The sequence below is a fragment of the Micropterus salmoides genome, unplaced genomic scaffold (assembly GCF_014851395.1).
Source record: "Micropterus salmoides isolate LMB-PRFRI ecotype aquatic unplaced genomic scaffold, ASM1485139v1 Ms_hic_scaffold_3269, whole genome shotgun sequence".
Lineage (NCBI taxonomy): Eukaryota > Metazoa > Chordata > Actinopteri > Centrarchiformes > Centrarchidae > Micropterus > Micropterus salmoides.
The window spans coordinates 14,895-34,073 of record NW_024042561.1 but is presented as its reverse complement, the minus strand read 5'-3'; the positions used below and the strand labels follow the sequence as shown (position 1 = coordinate 34,073).

Genomic DNA, 19,179 nt, shown 5'->3' with positions numbered 1-19,179 from the left:
AGTTTGGAATCAATACTGTACAGCAGAACAATCTGCAATGGTACATCATCAATGAAACCAGAGAATTGATTTACCATATTCGCTGACGCACACATTTTAATACATTTGAATAGAAATAGCATTATTGTAAGTGATTTATCTGATTTTTGTCCCTAAGGCACATTACCGACTAACCAGGGCCAGAGCTCACATATGAAGAGTAAAGTACAAGGCAACAAACACCGTTTATTTGTGAATGCTGTTGCTGAGTGAGTGAAACTGATTTAACATTTTATTGTGCAAATCACATTTATTCTCAAAGAAAAAACAGAAAAGGCATGAAATATCAAACAACGTTAGTCTCTTTTTCTGAGCTGTTAAAGACGGCCAGGGGTCTCAAGGATCCCAAACAGAGCATTAATAATTAATATGATTCAATTTATTTTCTGTAGGTCTTTCTTGGGAAAAGATCCTTTTGTGAATAGATCGTGATGCATTGAGCCCTGCTGCTGTTCTGATTCATTGCTAAAAAGTGAATGTACATTCAACATCAGCCATCAATGTGCTTGTGCCGGTTAGTGGACAATCTCCCCTCGCTCATAACCAATAAGTGCCTCTAGGTCCCTGTAACTGGTACAAGTGAAATCGGTGTTATAAAAACATGCTGCCCACACTGATTGACCCATGAAGCGTAACCCTATTCTTCTGCTGTGTATTCACTGGAGTCAAAGGTACTAGATAATGAAAGGTGTAGGAGTAAGGACAATAACTTATTGTAATTTGTGTATATGGAGCTAGTAAGAATATGTTTGCTTGAATAACAAAGACAGGATTAGGGCCAGCTATGTTTACATTAATAACATTGCAAATGCAACAGTGGGAGCCTTGGGCACCATGAACAACATTTTGGCTGCACTGAGTTGCTTCTAACACAATCTATTCTTAGAAAGGAGGTTTTGTTTGTTGCTGTTGACGTTCGTGGATGGAAAATGTTGAATGGCATTTCTCAGAAAGAAGGCATTCCACTATGTGCAAAATTAGCCTTTGATTTGTAGTTCGGATACACGGTACTGTACGGCGCTTGGCGTCCAGTCTGTGAGCACAAATGACACTTAATGAAATGAAGCTTCCATAAAGCACAAGAGGTGAATGGTCACCAAAACACCACACGAGGGAATACTCAAGAACACTCACCTGTCGCACTCTCTTCTTGGAGCTTCCCACTCTAAATATGCCCACAGTCTGCAAACCTGAGAGACAATAGGAAATAACTCAATACTCAATGACTATATAGTCCCATTGTAGTAACAGAGGATATATAAAATACAGGCTGAACCTACATGTTGGCTACATTGGTAAAGAAAGCTAATCACCATATTTCTCGATATGCTGACAGCAGCTGTCGACCACTCGGGGGACCTGACGATAGATGGTTGAGGCTCAGCCTTTTGTCCCGGTGCTTCTCTCTTCTTACTTGGCGTTTCGGCCGGCAGAGAGAGCTGCAGCGCCTCGAGCAGGCGGGACTGGTTGTCGTCCAGGTCTGTGATGGAGTCCACTGACATGCCTCCCTGGAGGTTAATTGTGCATTTCATTCAGACAGATTAAACTAGATAAAACACAACCACCTGACCCCCTGGTCTGTAGCTCGGACTGGGATTAATTATAATATGTTGTCTCACCCTCCTGCGTGCTCGTGGTGCAGCCTCAGGCGTATTGGGTGATGTTGACTCATTGGCTGTCTCCGATGTGGAACTCAAAGAGGAATTACTGCTGGATAACTCCTTATTAGACGGTCGCTTGGTGGCAAACTGCAGGATAGATGATCCAAGAGTTAGATTTCCCTTCATACAATTTGGCTTATTTTACATAGTTTAAGATAATAAAATTTGTCCAGTGAGGGACACGTAATTAAAGATTATCAGAAAGTGACAGACCGTAAAAAATGGACGACACAAGGTCAGAGGAGTCCTTGTGTTCCTCGCGTTGTGGAGGGTCCTGACGATAACTGTCCTGACGCTGCCTGTGAGTTCTGTCATTAGCAATGACCTGGGAGAGTGGTATACTGAAGGCCTGTGGTATCCATTCTGGGGGAGTAAGGGAGATAAATTGGAAAAAGAGGAGGAAGAGAAGAAAAGAGAGAAGAGGAAAATATTTTTTTAATCCACATTTAATTGACTGTTAAGTTCTGTATGTGTAGCATGAAGGGACTTCAAACTTTTTCATTATACAACCTTGTGTTGATTGCAAAAGAGGACATAAGAAAGAATAAAGTTTTATTCTGAATAAAAACAGGACAACCAAATGTTAGCTGCAAGTGGAAGGAAAAAAAAGTTCTATTAGCAACTTCCAAAAATAGCTCTTAGACTCTTTCAACAGTAACATCAAACACATCTCCAATTAAACTCTTTATTACTTCTGCTGGAGCTTGCCCTTTTACATGCGATAAAGGCCTCACGACACGTTTACTATGTCAGTTAAAACTCTTATAGCATACTACATCTGTTTTCCAAAATAAGACATCACAGAAAGAAAGTTGGCAAAAAATATGGCTTTGACAGACCACTAATTCTAGTGCCTTTGATCAAAATAACACAACGTTGATGACTCACCCACAAGCAATGTCTTCTTCTGTTCTCCATACAGGTCATTTTTAGAAACAGCTAGCATGTTATCTAGCAAACTCTTATGCCTTTGTTCCGTTTTAAAGAGACGTATACACAAATTTGTGTTGTGCTGTTGAGGGTGAAAGCACTTCAGAGAGAAGTGATGTCATACAGGGCCATCGCAGGCTATATATTCCATTATACAGAATCCCAAGGCATGAGCCAACAGCTGAGAAAAAACAGTCCAGCTGTTCAGTCAGTGCGTGTCTGTGTGTGTGGAAAGGAGGCAAAGGAAAACAGAGGGAGAGAAAGCAAAATGCATTCCACAACCACAAGTGAAGTGCTGTGGTTCCTGAACAACATGACCACTAACACTGTGACACAACGAATTTGCTCTGCAGCCTCACAGCGTTCACTTAGCTTATGTAACCTGCACACACACGCATACACACTCAAGCACACAACACACCACAGACATGCACAATCTGGATCGAATAATGTACAGTGCTTTGCCGACGTAATGCACAGCACTCCACAGTGCGTCCACGGCCAGACCACATTTATCAAGCCATGTCAGATTTCCATAAATCTTAATTTTCCAGGCCAACAGTCTCAGTCTTGGTTTTCAGCACTGTTCTTTTTTTGTTTCTTTTTTTTTCTTATTCATGTCCCTGTAGTGTGTTCATATAAGGTGGATGTTCTAAGTTAATGCAGAAAGTCTCTCACAGCCTCAGGAAAGTTATAAATAACATGAACCTTTTATTTTAATGTGCACAAAGTGTCAAATGGGTGGAGTTTACCACACAGTACAGTACAGTAAATGTGTCAAAAAAGTATTTCAGAGACCAATTAGGAAATTTTTGCTTTGACTGATAATTTGCTTGATACAATCCGAGGTAAAAACTCACCCATACAGTACTCCAAGCAGATTACAACAGCTATTAAACCTTATTTGGAAATATAGTTTGATTGATATCTGGTCACAACAGCTCAGATTTCAGTGGCTGCATCAAAGAAGTCAGCATTCTCCTTTCCTCCTGTGTTTCCCTCTTGCAGAGAAAAGGCTTAGCCTGCATCAAAGTGAAATGCAGGGCTGGTATTCAGGGACCTCAGGAGAAAAATTAACTTAGAATCCGTTTTGGCATGTAAGACTACAGCTACATCTGAGCCATCTGCTCTGTAGGGCTAGATAGAGCCAGGCATATAATGGTGGGAAAACCCACTTAAACTTCAACAGGTTAATAACATATAGAACTCAAAGTATTTGTCCTAAAATGAATATTGTTCTAGGAATGAGACTGGTTGTTTGTCTCATGATACTCATCATGAGACAATGTAATCACATATGCAGTGACAATATCCAGTTCTGACTGGCCAAAGCATGTGCATTATTTTCAGACAACACAGCTGTAGCAGCAGCAGCAGCAACAGCATTATTCCAATATGAAACTCAGAGCCTGGCAGCTGTTTTTTTGCACTTATTGGGGTAGTAAATAATGTTAATTCCAAGATAGACAAAGATAGCACTGACAAAAGGCCAATTTTAATAATGTATGACTCCAAATTAATGAATAAACAGCACTTAAATTCTTGATGGCTGATTATGACAAATAATGCTAAATGCACAAGTTACCTTCGCTATTATTCACCTACTTGCCAGAAATAGATGAATAATGCTTTTATGAACTGTTTAGTTTAGTTCAATTGCTTAAACTGTGGCAACCACTGGCAATTACAGGATAATGACAAATGCTGAAATGTAGTGTAACAGTAGCACAAGCAAGGGAGAGTCATAACATCACTGACAGCCACATGTATAAAAGAACAACAATGATACCATTACTTGCTCATGTGTACCGTATTAGTCAGTTCCTTGAGAACACTGCAGGCTAAGCAAAAACGACACTGGTGTGTGTGTTTGTGAAATTCCATGTGTATTTATTGTAAATGAGACCTGGGATCATCCCTCTACACTCACACAAATTTGACAAGAAAAGCTCCTTTTATCTCCTGCTTCTCTCTGGGCTCCTTTCACTACGATCCTTTTCTCTTTCTGCCAAATATGCTTTGCTTAGTGCAGCAGAGTGGCTGCTGCTCAGAGCCAGTCCCCTTACAAGGAGTCCCTTCACTTTAAGCTAAATATAAACTGTCAAAGCCCAGTAAACAGAAACTGTTTTTATAACCTTGCTGTTCACCTGCCTGAAGGGTGGAGACCACAGACTGTCTCACTGGTGAGATGAGAGCGAGATGTTAAGAGTGGTGACAAAGAAAGACTAAAAGAGAAGAGATGGAGATAGAAAACCCTGTGAACTGGCAAAATGTCAGAGTACATGTTAAAAGAACTTGGCGTACCTTTGTCTTTACTCTTCTCTTTTGCAAGAGAGTCCAACTTCCTCCTCAGCGATTTTTTCCTCTTCTGTCCATCTGCGTCAGGGGGGAAAAAAACAAGAGAATAAATCATCTGAAACAAATGGTTTCCATATCGGCTCTATCTTATCTGGCTTATTATATCTAATAAGCTTATGTCAGGAATGCAGACGTAAATTAACCACAGGGTGGGAAAGCTGTCTATAAACTCAAATCTTTAACTTAAACATCAGACCTGGTCCATTATGGTATTAGTCAGCAGAAAAAAACATCTCTCGTAATATATTAAATGTCTTGTATTGTTCATCCACACAAAGATGACTTGAAAAGAATGTTGAAATGATTGATAATGCATTATTGTAAACCACTGTACCACTGTAAGACTGTCTTGGCTTGGAAGGTTATTAGTGTACTTTGCATACTACAAACAGACATACAGTACTGTGCAAAAGATTTAGGTAGGTGTGGAAAAATGCTGTAAGAATACGTTAGTGTGACCACCCTTTGACATTGATTTACTGCAATTGTCAAAAACGAGAAACTGAAAAGGAGGTTTTTATGTGCGTACGTGACTGCTTCATATCCAGGTTTTGTTCTGGACAGATCTTAAAGGAGGAAAGCCACTTTGTCAGCTGTCAACATGATGAATGACTCCTGGACTTGCTGATTAATGATCAGGGAAATCTGGAGATCGTGGCACGTGTATGTACTTGGGGGCCAGGATGTCAGTGCAACTTTTAATGCTATCATTCAGTCAATCTGCTGTTTGGTTTTTGGTCACCAAAACCAACTGTTGGACCTGTCTTTGCCTTGATATGCTCATTTAACAACCTCTGTTTGAACCCCCAGATGTTCCCTTCTGCTGTATCAAATGAGTCACTTGCAGAGCTCAGGACATTTTTTCCAGCTTCCACAGCACGTTAGCGTTAGCCTGTTACATCAGGGAGTTCAACATTGCTGCTCTTCTTTTATAATCAATTTATTGTCACTGTAGTGGGGTATGAGAAACCATCCCTCTAAGACTCCAAGCTGTAAAGAAAACTGCAGCCTGGGGTCTAAGGGACAAGAAGTAAAATTTGAGGGTGTTTGAGAGAAAAATAGGTGGGAAACAGTGAGGAAGGGGGTGTGACATATGAGAAGGAAAGCAGATGTTGTGATGAAGAGTGAGGGCAGCAAGAGAGAGAAGGAGAAGGGAGAAGCAAAGATAGGAAATGGTTTGGATTTTTGACAGATGGCTCCCAAAGCTGTGTGGAAATCCCCCCTGAACCTCCAAACCTCCTCAGTCCAACTTCCAACCAGTTGGGAAACTGAGTGGAGAACCTTTGCTTCTTTTCTGTCTCATCACACACTCATCCCACACTCATCCCATGTCTCTTTCAATTCTATCTCTCTGTAATCTGTTTTTCGTTCTTGAAGAAACACAAGAAACATGACCCCTGGCACTCAGATAAATATGAGAAACAGCAGGGCTGAGGAGCCCACATCAGCGGTGCTGAAATAGCGCGCACACACACACACACACTCTCACACACACACACACACACACACACACACACACTCTTACACACAAGTTGAAATATTTCCCTAGCTAGCACATGGCGGCCGTTAGGGGCTCTGGAATTCATAAGCAACACAGACAAGAACGTATTAAATCATGGTGGGGAGAGGTTTAACCTTCAGCTGGAATGCGAGGCCCTGGATTATCCACTGGCTGCACTATACTGCTGCTATAGCGGCCACTCCACTCCTATACAGTGCAGTGAAACAAAGCTGCGTACAATGTGCATCTGTGTGAACATGAATGGACCATTCTAACAACAAAACTTAATCTTAAAGTAAAATTCTGGTTTATTACAATTTGTGTATATTTTTCAGTTTTGGTTGGCTATAACAAAGTCTGGTGGGGCAAGAAACAAGTCTTCAGGCTTGTTGTATACAAGCCAACCTGAGGGTCAGGAACCCCCAAGGGGTCAAAATAAAGATCTGCGGGGGTCATGAGATAATTAACTGGGCGGTAAAGAGGAAAACTATAATTTTTTTTCCCCCTCAGCTTTCAGCTAATTTAATTTTTTTTTTTTGTAAAATCAGAATTACTGGACAATTTTACCTTCTCAGGCCTCTAAAAATAATTAAAATAAAGTGAGAAAAATTACTTTTTGTCTAACTCGTCACAGCTCATAGAAATACACAACCTGTGACAAGAGTCTGTAAATAAACAACAGTTCATTTTATGGGTAAAAAAACAAAAAGTCTGTGAATCACTGATACAAACACTCAAACTGATAGCAAACAGTTGTATAATGTCTTCTGTGGCCCTGGAGGGAACTTTCTAGAGTCTATAAATGATGCCTGCGTTATAAATTGAGTATTAATTCATGGGCATTTACCAGGAAAGAGAAACCAAAACAAAAGATGCTAGTGAGTTGCATTATGGGAAACACACGATACAGCGTTTTTTTTTTTAGCTTAGTAGGGAGTACATCACCTAACTGCTTGTGTCATATCCGGGGACTACAAAAAAAGACCAAAGGTCCAGAAATTCTCTTTGAATAAATCCTATTTTTGAACATGTTGTGCATTCCAGTATAAGCATTTAATCTGTTAGCAGAATAACGAAGGCTATTAACTTGTTTGCTTTACAATGAGCGGGAGTGTGATTGTGATTACGTATTTTTTTCCTTTCTTTCTTTAAACTGTGATGAATGTGGACATTTTTAGCATGGGTGGGCCAGTGGGAAACAAACCACCAAGTCTACCAGTTTCAGTGCAGGGCTCTGCCCACTTCGGCTATATGTGGATTAATTTGTCTGATTCCGTCATTTTCTAAACCTTTCTTCACAGAAAAACCAAAATACAGTTATTTAGCTTTTAGATAGGCCACAAAGACAAATACAGCCTGCTTTTGCAACATTTAGGACTTTATAGTAGAGTGCACATGGTGACTAGTGGGGTGGCTGCAGCCTGAGCTGCAGTGGAAAGGGAGTCACGTGTCGTTATGAGGAGGGGGGTCAACAGATACAACGTCAAACAGGAAGTACCTGATCCCAGTGTGAAGTATGGTTTACATCTAATTTCATGTGTTGTCACAGCTTCCCCATAGGCCATACATGACTTCCCTTAAATAGACTTGAGGTATGACAAGAGGATGTGGTCGGAGGCTCAAGCATTCAAAGTAGCTGCACAAGCTCACACAGCAAACCTGGTTTAGGGATATCAACTGAGCGCATTTGCAACATAGAACAGTTCCGGAGTGAATCACAGATGTCTTTTGTCACGGTTAACAGTCACATAAATGTTGTGGTCTTAAAAACCAGATGCTATCTGAAGTATGCTCAAGCAGTAAATTCCACCCATACGGAACTCACAAACATAACAATTATGTAACACTGTTTAACTCAGGTCTGCAACATGGGTAAAAACACACACATGCTCCCACCTTTTGGCATAGTTATCTGACATCCCAGGTCATAGTCCTGGTGTAAACGGGTGTAGGCCACGTCTTGCAGCTTGGCCCTCTCCAGCTCCGACAGGCTCTGGATGGCAACTGGCATCAGACGCACGCTCCGCCCCGACAGGCTGCTCCACGTGAAATCACCCTAGGGTAGACAAAGGTTAACACAAAGAATAGGAACATATAAACCAAATGTATAGTAGGGTTGCCTATTCTTTATCAAAATAAATATTGTTCAAATCTTATCTTGCATTAACTGTTGTTGGTCACTTGGCGGCAGCAGAAACGAGCTGAAAACTTAACTCTAACACATTCAGCTTTTTTAAAGCTGGAGTAAGCAATTTATTTCAGAAGAATTTTTTTTTATATTTGTTGAAATTGTCTTTATAGCCAGGTGGCAATCAATAAATCAAACAGTTTTTGGCTAATGGTTACTTATTTACGCATTTCGCCGACACGGAGCAACATTAGCATTCATTTGAAGTCGTGTCTCTGGCCACCTAGCAAATGAAAATTCAATATCAATGTCACTCTCTTTTTAGCTCTGTTTGGTCTCCAGTAACTACCATAGGAAATATTTAATTAAATATATAAATATTTTTTTATTATATTTTGATCTATTGTTGAGATTGATTTAAGTACATTTAAATCTATGATTCTGTAAAGAAATTAAAACATCAATAGGCTAAGTAAGGATAAAAGGTATTTTTAAAAGTCACACAAAAAGAATTAAAAAGTGTTTCAACCTCAAAGGGTCTTCTTCAGGGTAGAAATCATTTAAACAATTACATTGGCCTTCCTTGGACTTATTGCATGTGAAACTGAGTGAACCCTTGGCTTTGCATTCTAATAATAGTAATAGTATTGAAAAAGCCTTTTTCCATGTGATTATCAAGGATGATGAGCTTGGGAATAGATGAAATGTAGTACAACCAACTATTGCAATGTTAGAACACAAGCCAAACTAAATGTATAAGCTGGAAGTAGCCTTGCTTTTTTCTTAGGAGCAAGAGAGGACATGAAAAGGCCTTGCACTGATGGATTTGCAATATGCACCCCACACACATAAACCAGCATTAAGAACGCATAGCATACGTGGAGGAGGACATGTGGCTACTACGGGGCATATAGAAAGCAGTCGTCACACTCATTTTTCAGCCACTGACAGGTTAATTTAGCAGATGTGGCTTTATCTGTGATCAAGGTGGAATTTAATTGAGGTGAATTGTAATGAATTGGTGGAAACCGAGAGACCGCTTTGGCTTTGATGAAAATTTGAGTCATCTGAATCTCTGGTCATGCGTTCCTCTGTGTCTACTGAGAGAAGACGTCAGGAAGACAGAGAGGTTGGGGAGGGGGGTATTGCTGCAATTTATCTAATGCCTTATCCAGACCAAGGGCTTACAAGTGTACTCTAATGTGTCTGTGTTTATATTGCTTGATTTTTGAACCAGTTTACATCACAGTTTATTATCTTAAAAAAAATACAATTTCATCACGTTGCCCCTTAAATGTTGTTTACGCTTCAAGTCTTCTAGAAAAATTGACAAAGAAACAAAGAGACAATACACTAAAGACTTTATGTCAATAACTTCACTTTGCTTCTCCTGCTGTCACCTCGCGTGTTATTTGACCCCAAGCAAGCAACAGAGCCATCACACAGCCATGGGTGCAAAGCAAGACATGAACACAGGCAACCTGGAGAACCACCTAAGTGTGTGTGTGCATGTGTGTGTGAATGAGCCTGTCACAAGTTCAGCGACAAGAAGTAGCTCTGATTTAACAGAGCATTTTGTCCAACACAGCTGTTATATGTGTGTGTGTGTGTGTGTGTGTGTGTGTGCGCCTCTGTATGCCATTCCTTATCGCTGGCTGAGGAAACCCTTTTCTGTTCCGCTTGACCTCACACACAGTTTGAGCAGGCGCACACACATTCACATGCCGGTACGCACCCACAAGTACACACACACACACACACACACACACACACACACACACACACTCACTCACTGCAAAAGAAAAGACAAACAGTTAGAAAAGTAGAATAAGAGGCCTCTCTTCGGTCGAGCTGGTTCTGCCCAGCAGGATTTTTTAATGGGATGGATGAGCTTGAGTTCTTAAGTGTCAACCTATGAAACTCCCTGTGGAATGCTGAAAGAAGAGCAAAGACTAAATCCTGGTATCACTGCTGGACTCTGGCAACAATGAGCTTGAAAGCCTGTGTGACCATTCAAATTTACAAACCGAAACATTCCAAAGGCCAACCGGGGCAGTTTAACTTTTGACAAAGTAGATTCTTGTTGTTGGTGTTAGCTGTCGTGTACGATTTGTTATCTACATATTTTTGAGGGGGTCAAAAAGACACACCACATCTGCAACCACTGTGTTATCACTGATATATTTCTTTACATAATGTTCATTTTAGAATAAGCTCTTAACCTCTAATTTATGTCATTAGGAATAACAATCTCGTAGGCAAATATAGACTCTTTCTTTTGGTCAGCATTAAGTGTCTTGAGTTTAAAAATAATAAAATAGCCTTAAAAACATCCCCCACATGTGTTTTTTTAGTTGTAGAATGAATAAAACTTTCCCACAGGTTGCTAAAACTCCCACATTCACTGAGTGAATAAGTACAGAGGATATGTTTTCAGTGTCTTCAGTGACCAGAAAAACAAAAGAAGCCTCTGTCAAAAGTGAGAGACACAAGAATTACTCAAAGATGAGGATGAATATTGTTTTAGAAACATTCACATGGGTGAAAGAACTACAAATGGGGGGATTCAAACATGATGCAGAATGTGTGGATAGTTACAGATTTTAGCTTTAAATAAACTCCTTTTCGACACTAGCACTCCACTTAGTGAAGAAAAAGAACACTGCTGGCCTTCAAGCCTTTCGAGTCCACGGCCAAGTTTACCTAGTCAGACATCCAAGCCTGGCCTTAACAGCAGGAGACACAAACACAGAAGCTGATTGCCGTGGTGAACGGTCATTTTGAGTTCACGATTAAATCTTTAAAAGTAGAGTTTTGTGTGTTCGTTCACCCTCGCCAGTTAGAACATTCCCATTCACTGACATATTCAGTAACAGTCATCTAATCAAGTGCTCATTTTCTCACTCGAGACAATCATAGTCAGCCTCTAATATACCAAAGTAAATGTTAATTAGTTTGGCTGTATGGCCGTTAATGAGCTACAAAACAAGCACAGATGGTATTACAATAACCAATTGCAGTATACATTTAGGAGATTGGTTAATGGAATCACATGTTACTGGACCGCATATCCATCCGCTCATTCACTCACTGCTTATATAGACTGCTCACCTCACAAATGTCAAGCCACAGTGCAAGCGTAACATGAATACCAAATACCAAATAATGTATTATCGTGGCTCTCAGTATGACGTAAATGTTTACTGAGATGTAACACAGTTTGAATAGCCTGTATAGAGACAAATCTGCCACACAGCTACTGTCACAATCCCTTCACTCCTAATGTTTGTCTCCAAAATATAGGTGGTTGCTAAGCCTTTAAACAACTGCCATCATCTGTTTTGCTTTGTATTTATTACAACTATTGACCCGCTCCCCCCCCCCACACACACACACAGATGATGTTTGCTGGAATGGCTGTGTACATCTAATCAGATCAGTTTAACAAATGGTATGTTCTGCCAGTTTGCTGCACCTAATCAAATTTTGCATAAACAGAAATAAATCAGTATAAATCATGAAGATGCTTTACGAGAAAGAAAGGTAAGAAAACATTTTGACACGCGGGGTAAAAGTCAAAGAGTGATTTTAAGTGTACAGTTTACAGCTTTACAGTGTACAGCTTGGTGCATGGGTAAAACTTTACCTGAAGTCCCCTTATAAAGCATTTATAAAGCAAGCATTAAATGTTAAATAAATGGTTCATAACACAGTTTAATGTAATATAAAGCAGATATTAGGAAATGTTTAAGTGTTTATTGATGTATAGAGTTTGTCAACAATTATACCGTATAAAGTTATAACATATTTTATATTATATTACAACTGTGTCGTATTAACATATTGTCATTTATCACCTGATTATACTCAGAGACGTTTTAAGAGGAAATAACTGCCCTGAGGCGTTGCCAAGATGGCTGCCGGGTGGCATAACTTGCCTCTAAGGACTGTTATACTCCAATTATTGGTGCCCACAGGAGAAGTATAAATGCTGACAAATACATTAATACTTATATCATCCTACAACTACATTATGTAGTGTTATAACACATTTATTAAATGTTTACATACTGCTTATTGCATGTTAAATAGTGTGAGTGGTCTGTATTTAAAGCCTTGCAAAGCTTCTATTTAGCACCAGATTCAGCACTTCTGTTGTCATTGTTGCTGTTGCTCTGTTTTCACATCTGAAAGATGTTATACTGGAAAGATGAATGATTTTGCTGACTGGACTGGCACTGTGCAGTTAGATGACTATTGCCATTTTGACACACAGTGCACTGCAGCATGTGGTTTCTGTTCCATTTCAGACAAAGGGACAAATGGCGTAAAAAAAAAAACCACGGGCAAAAGAATATGTCAGTTTCCATGGCAATGCATACACACAAAATCTGAAGGGGCCAGGAAGTGAGAGAAATATTACTATGGTAACTGAGCAGGAACACACACAGGCTGTGGCGCACTTGATTGTTTGATGCACAGTGTTAATTATACCCAATTCAAGGTGAATAACATTGCTTGCTTGTGCGTCAAGCTGATCTGGAAACAGTAATGACATCCTTGCATTTTAGTACTAACAAAACAACTCTGATAATAATCACCATAAGAGTTGTACAGCATGTCTGTCCACCTGATGTGACTGTCCTCTCTGGATCAGTATTGTCCTGGATGACTTATTGAGTGACTTATTATAGTCCATATAGACATCCACGTGACCATTATTGGCCTGGAGCGACATGGCAATGCATTGACAAAACTGCATTATTACTGGTCTCCGTCTGGTTATACGCATGTGACTGTGTGTGGCTGTCAATGGGAGGGAGAGAGAGCAAGAGAATACAATCCCAACTCCTCAAAGAAATACTACTCACGCTGCCTTCGAGTGCTGTTGAAAACACCAATATTAAAAACCTGTCCAACAGTAAATAGAGATAATGAAGCAAATCCTCTTTTCATAAAAAAAAAATCTGTTGTAAAGCCTTAAATCAACTGGCTTGAGCTATAAGCAGGGCAAAATCCTGCAAAACTCCAATGAGTTTTTACCTTACACAAATGTATGACAAATGCCAAGGCTGAAGGCAGTGAATTAAAGCTTTTCAATGTGTTTTGCGGTGAGCCTTGTTATTTTATTCTGATATACTGTAACAGCTTATTCAATAGCGCAATTCATTGCTGTGGTAAAGTGAGTTTTCTCTTCCAGTACTCAAACTCAACATGTCTGCCAATACCTGGTACCACTCTGCTACCTGTGATTAGATGATACATACTGTAAGGTGACATTAAACACCATGGATGCAGTGGTTCAAAAAATGTAGTCAGCAGCTAATGACTGAAGCAATGTAACTGATAGCGGAAAGATAATTTTATTGTGACATTGATGAAGAAATTTTCTTTAATGTGGCTTGACTGTAAGTACTATGAAGACTGATTTATCATCAATGACACATTTTCATTACTGGGTCTATTTTGTATCTCAGCAACTTCTATATGGATTGCCATGACCCAGAGGTTCAGCCCTAATGACTTTGGTGATCTTATGACTTTCCCTCTACTGTGACGCTGACATTGTGGAGTGAAATGTCACAACAACTATAGGATGGATTGCCGTTAAATTCTGAACATGCATTGATGTTCCAACACTACAAATTCCTTAACTTTTAATTGTGCGCAATTATCAGCTCAAAACTTTACATTCTCCACTACTTTGGTTTATGACCAAATACAATGCAAAAAGTAATGACATTCACTGGCAGCCTCAGATGTACTTTGTGTTTAGTGCTAATTAGCAAGTGTTAGCATGCTAACATGCTAAACTAAGATGGCCAACATGGTAAACATTATCCTTGCCAAACATCAGCACATTAGCATTGTCATTGTGAGCATGTCAGCATTTAGCTGAAAACACCACTTTGCCTACAGCCTCTCAGAGCTGCTAGCATGGCTGTACAGTTCTAGTCTTGATTACCAAGAGGACTTGAATGTGTGACAAGTCAGTGCAGTGCTTGCAACGTTTTATTGACTTATTAAGACGTGTGGTTCATTTCAATCGATGCAACATGTTACCTCTATATATTTCCAGTAAAACTACAACAATACATTGACAATACAACCACAGATCTGCCAGTGGGAGCAAAACACATGTAGCCACTTTAGTGTATCATCCTTTCTACTACAAACTACAACCAAGAATGACATGTATAGTGATATTCCACAGAGGTACCAGACACTAAAGGAACATTTTAAAATCCTTCACCTTGTACTTTGAGTTTGTTTTCTTTCCCTTTTTGTGTGTGCAGCTGGCTTTAAATGACCCTTGAACAGAGTTTCTGTGCCACAACACTGATCCAGAGGAATGTTCAAGTATTCTTGATCACTTCTTTTCTGTCTTTTACATGTTGGCTTCATGCATGCATGTAATGGATTGCTTTCGCTGACCTGGAACCTCCTCAAGGTTCACATCTGCTTGTGAAAATCTGACCACCCTTACTTGTAAGCCAGTGTTGTTGCTGTGTGGATGTGTGCGCACATGTTTGTACCTGTATCTGTCACAACACTAACAATTAACAGGCTAATCTCCACCTGTTTTAGGTTTCCTCTGATGCTGCCTGAAGGGAAAATAACCACAGAATGTATTCCTGTTATCCACACACAAGTTATGTAACCCAATGCGAAAGTAATTCAACGGTATCAACCTCCAGTATGGGAGGACATACATGCATTATGTGAAGAAAAGAGATTGTTTTGGTTGTAAGGGCAATTATCATACCATCCATGCTAATGCAAAGATATGGGCAGCTGCTATGATTTAGACATAACTGTTTGTCTACATGCAGCTATAACATAAATATTAGTGCTGAAATAATTTGTCTTTCTTTTTTGATAGTAGATTAAGTCAAGTACGGCAAACATTTCTTGCTTCCAGCTTCTAAATGTGAAGATTTGCTGTTTTTAAAATTGTTTATCAATGTAAATTATACTATATATTAGGGCTGACCCCCAATAGTCAAAGATTTGATGCTTCGATGGGCGGAGCCTGATTCGACTGTCAGTCTCACAGTCGAAGCTTCGCAGCGAAACAAGGCTCATGCCATTTTGGCAATATCGGGGTGCTCAACGTCTGATTTTACATCCAGTTTTCTCCCAATAAGTTAATATACAGCCTATTACAATATACATTTCAACATTTAATGCTGTAAATAAACATGTAAAAAGAACTTTCAATGAATGTTTTTAAAAGCGCGTAAAAATAAATCCAAAATTGTAACCCTAACCCTGGGTCGTCAGTGCGCATGTGTAGGTGTAGCGTGTGTGTGGTGGCGGAAGAGGATACTCGCTGAAGAGACTGAGCCAGTGTAAGTTGAATGAATAGAGACTGCAGCTCTGCAGCAGCTTCTCAAGATTAAAGCGTAGCTACCGTGTGTACATGTGTGCAAATGTTTACTTGATGCAGTTAAACCAGACGTTTTAAAATATATTGTTAATATATAAATATTTTTTTCTGGCTGTGGGGAGACCACCACACTGATAAAATACATGACTTGAAAATTATCATGAAAACACTAATATGTAGGTGTATCAGCTTTCACTGCAAATTGTTTTTCGTCTGCCTTTGCATTTAATGAGGCCTTCCTGGCTCAGATGAAGAATGAGCAACTTGGAGTGTGTGCACATATTCCCCCCAATCATTGGCAAGCACATCTAAAGCCTCGGGCGAACATCAAACATTTTAAAGGTAGATTAATATGAAGGGCCTGCAGCAATAATGAGGCCTGACCTTGAAGACTTAGGATCTTGCATAATGATTACATAAGCGGCAAAAGCAAAGAAAATCAGGTATTGTATCAACACCACAGTTGATAGTGTAAGGAGAAGTTGAGGTAATTTGTCAGTTTGTGTGTGTGGTTGTATGTGTGTGTGTGGTATTGGCTCAAAGTGACGTGTGAACGGCAGTCTAACCATTGAATAGATCCAAAAATCTGTAAGGGAATGTCTGCTTCAGTTGTGAGTGGCAGACTGGTTTTATATTAGACTTATACTCCTGTTTGCAACACTCAACTATATGCCTGACAACCTCAAGTATTCGGAATGTGTGTTTGTGTGTGTACATTTAAAGTCTGGATACTAACATTGGCTACTAACCTTTTCCCCAATTCTGGAACAATAATTTTTTAAGTTTAAGTTTTTTAAAGTTGTCATAACATTTTTTAAAGTTGTCATAGCGTTTCAACAGTAATAATGACATATTTATCATACTGTTTGGCCTGTTGTCTCTGTTTTGTCCCTTCTGTCTACGCTGTGATGCTATACTGTATACGTGTGAATTGTGGGAAGTGCAACATCACAGCTCCAGTGTGAAGATCCATAAAGATTCAGCTTCTGTTTCATATGAGCTAGTCATTGCTCAGTGAAGAAAGTCTTAAATGACGCTATACGCCGTATAGCCAAGTGACATATCTCATCCTATCAACTTCCAAAGGGATGTAACACAAAGAGGCTGATTCCTCTGTTCACATTGAGGTTAACTTCCCTATCAAGGAAAACAAGGGTGAGGTAGAGTAGAGCATGGGTGGTAACATGCTAGTAATTTGTCCTCATACCTACTTTGCCTTGCAAATTATTGATTTACTTGCAAAGCTTGTTGTTGTCTTTACATCCTGCTCTTTCTCTCTTCTGCACCTTTCTCCATATCCAAGGTTGTAATTTGAGTAAGGGGGTTCCCCACTTTGAAAAAAAGGTCTTCTTACTGACTCCATGATCAACAGACTGCTCTGGTGAAGATTGCTGGGGCTGTATGCAGCCTGACAATCAAAGATTTTCAATTCAACTAACACTTTTTAGTGTTACAATATCTGTCATTAAGTGTCAGGTTTCTAGCTGTTAAATTAAATATTGTTTTAGATGGGGTTACACAACCATTGTTGTAGAAAACAGAATACCATGACGAGAAGTCCATCATGAGCTCTTTGCTAGATTGATACAAATGTATACAAATGAAGGAAATAGAACCCGTGACTTGTGTCCCCCACTTCTGCATCCTTATCCATATCTATAACCCATTGTCCTTTCTCCTCAGCTAATGCGTACATTTCATCTCCCTATTTTGTGTTGGACACGGACACACACACACACACACACACACAAGCTCTGTTCAACTGTATATAAGTCAGTAAATTCTCCTCTTCTCTCTCACCAGACTAGCCAGCTGGGCTAATGAAGTTGGTTAATCATTACTAATCCTGTAGAGAATAGAGCACCTTTAGTGATTGGTGTTAGTGTGATTGGTGTGTGTGTGTGTGTTTGTGTGTGTGTGTACAGATTAGAAGGTGGTGTGGAGATCATGTGCGCTTTACCATAAGTAAGTGGAAAAATGCATTGCCTGCTCCACTTGATCTGATTGTGGCCTGATGGCAGCAGTGGAGACTGAGAGATTCTGAACAATCAGTATTCAGTGCTTGGATGGAAGCACTGGATATAAATAAGTATACAGTTATGGGACAGAATTGTTTAATTCAATGTGCCTCCATTAACACAAATGGACATTCAATACATATCCAGTACGTAGTGTGTCTATGTGTGCACTTTATCTGTCAATCAGTTTAAGTGGTTTTGTAAGTACCCCCATGGGCATTACTTTCCCATCGAACCATTTGTAGTCAGAGCCTCTACTGTGTCGGAACCGTGAGAACGGGATCTCACACACACACACACACACACAAACACACACATTTGCACAGGCATCAGCGAAACCACTCCCAGAAAAATATTGTGCCACTCCATCAATTCTGGAATGTTAAATAGATAGATTCAGAGATTAGAACAGGCATCTGTACCAAAAAGCCGTAACGCATCGGGCCTCAGATGTAAAGTGGGAATGTGAATTATGCGGCCGTGACTTAACCTTCTCCTATTCCCCATAACCATGAAAAGCAAAATCCAACACACCAGGATACTTGCGCTTGATACTTGCTGTCAGGGTTTCTCAGGTTTCCTCCTCATACCAATAACACACACCGCCTATTTTTTGACAATCAAACGTTGAAATATTTCAGTAAGAAGCAAAAAATGTACATGGACAGTCACGCAAAAAACATACCAGAGACCTAGAACACTTTGTTTTAGTACTTCCTGCTGTCCAGACAGACACATGACAGCTTTGATGCTGGAAAGAGGGGAGGAAGCGGAAAAGAAATGTGAACCAAACAACCAAAGATAGAATGTTTCCAAAGGTCTTAGATGTCCCAAAGCAAAGCTGGCAATTCATTTTTAATTCTAAGCAACTCATTTCTGAGTCATTAATCTGTCGTTTTGGTAACAGCTGCCATTTTCTGAACACGTTCTGTACCCTTAAGAGCTTGAAATTTTTCTCTGCTTGTCGAATTTCACGACAAACTTGATTTCACACAGTCTGGCTGTGGATGTTTCAGTTAAAGGGAGGTTTTGCAACCATGGGCTTGGCCTTGACTAAGAAGATTGCACTGATAATGACCATGCAAATAAACTTTACATATAGGATGTGTCTGTACCTTTTCAGGAAGTAGGGTTACAACTGTCACTTGAGGTAA

General features: G+C 39.8%; 1 protein-coding gene across 1 annotated transcript in view; it reads right to left on the bottom strand.

The window, feature by feature from the left end:
- Window positions 1-1,887: 1,887 nt before the first annotated feature.
- The window catches only part of LOC119884203 (rho GTPase-activating protein 6-like), a 31,131-nt gene continuing 13,839 nt past the window's right edge, over window positions 1,888-19,179 (bottom strand). Inside the window, exons 2-4 of the mRNA XM_038694664.1 lie at window positions 8,386-8,545; window positions 4,935-5,006; window positions 1,888-2,063 (exon numbers count right to left, since the gene is read on the bottom strand). Coding sequence (XP_038550592.1) covers window positions 1,888-2,063; window positions 4,935-5,006; window positions 8,386-8,545 — 408 coding nt within the window. The remainder of the gene's footprint in view (window positions 2,064-4,934; window positions 5,007-8,385; window positions 8,546-19,179) is intronic.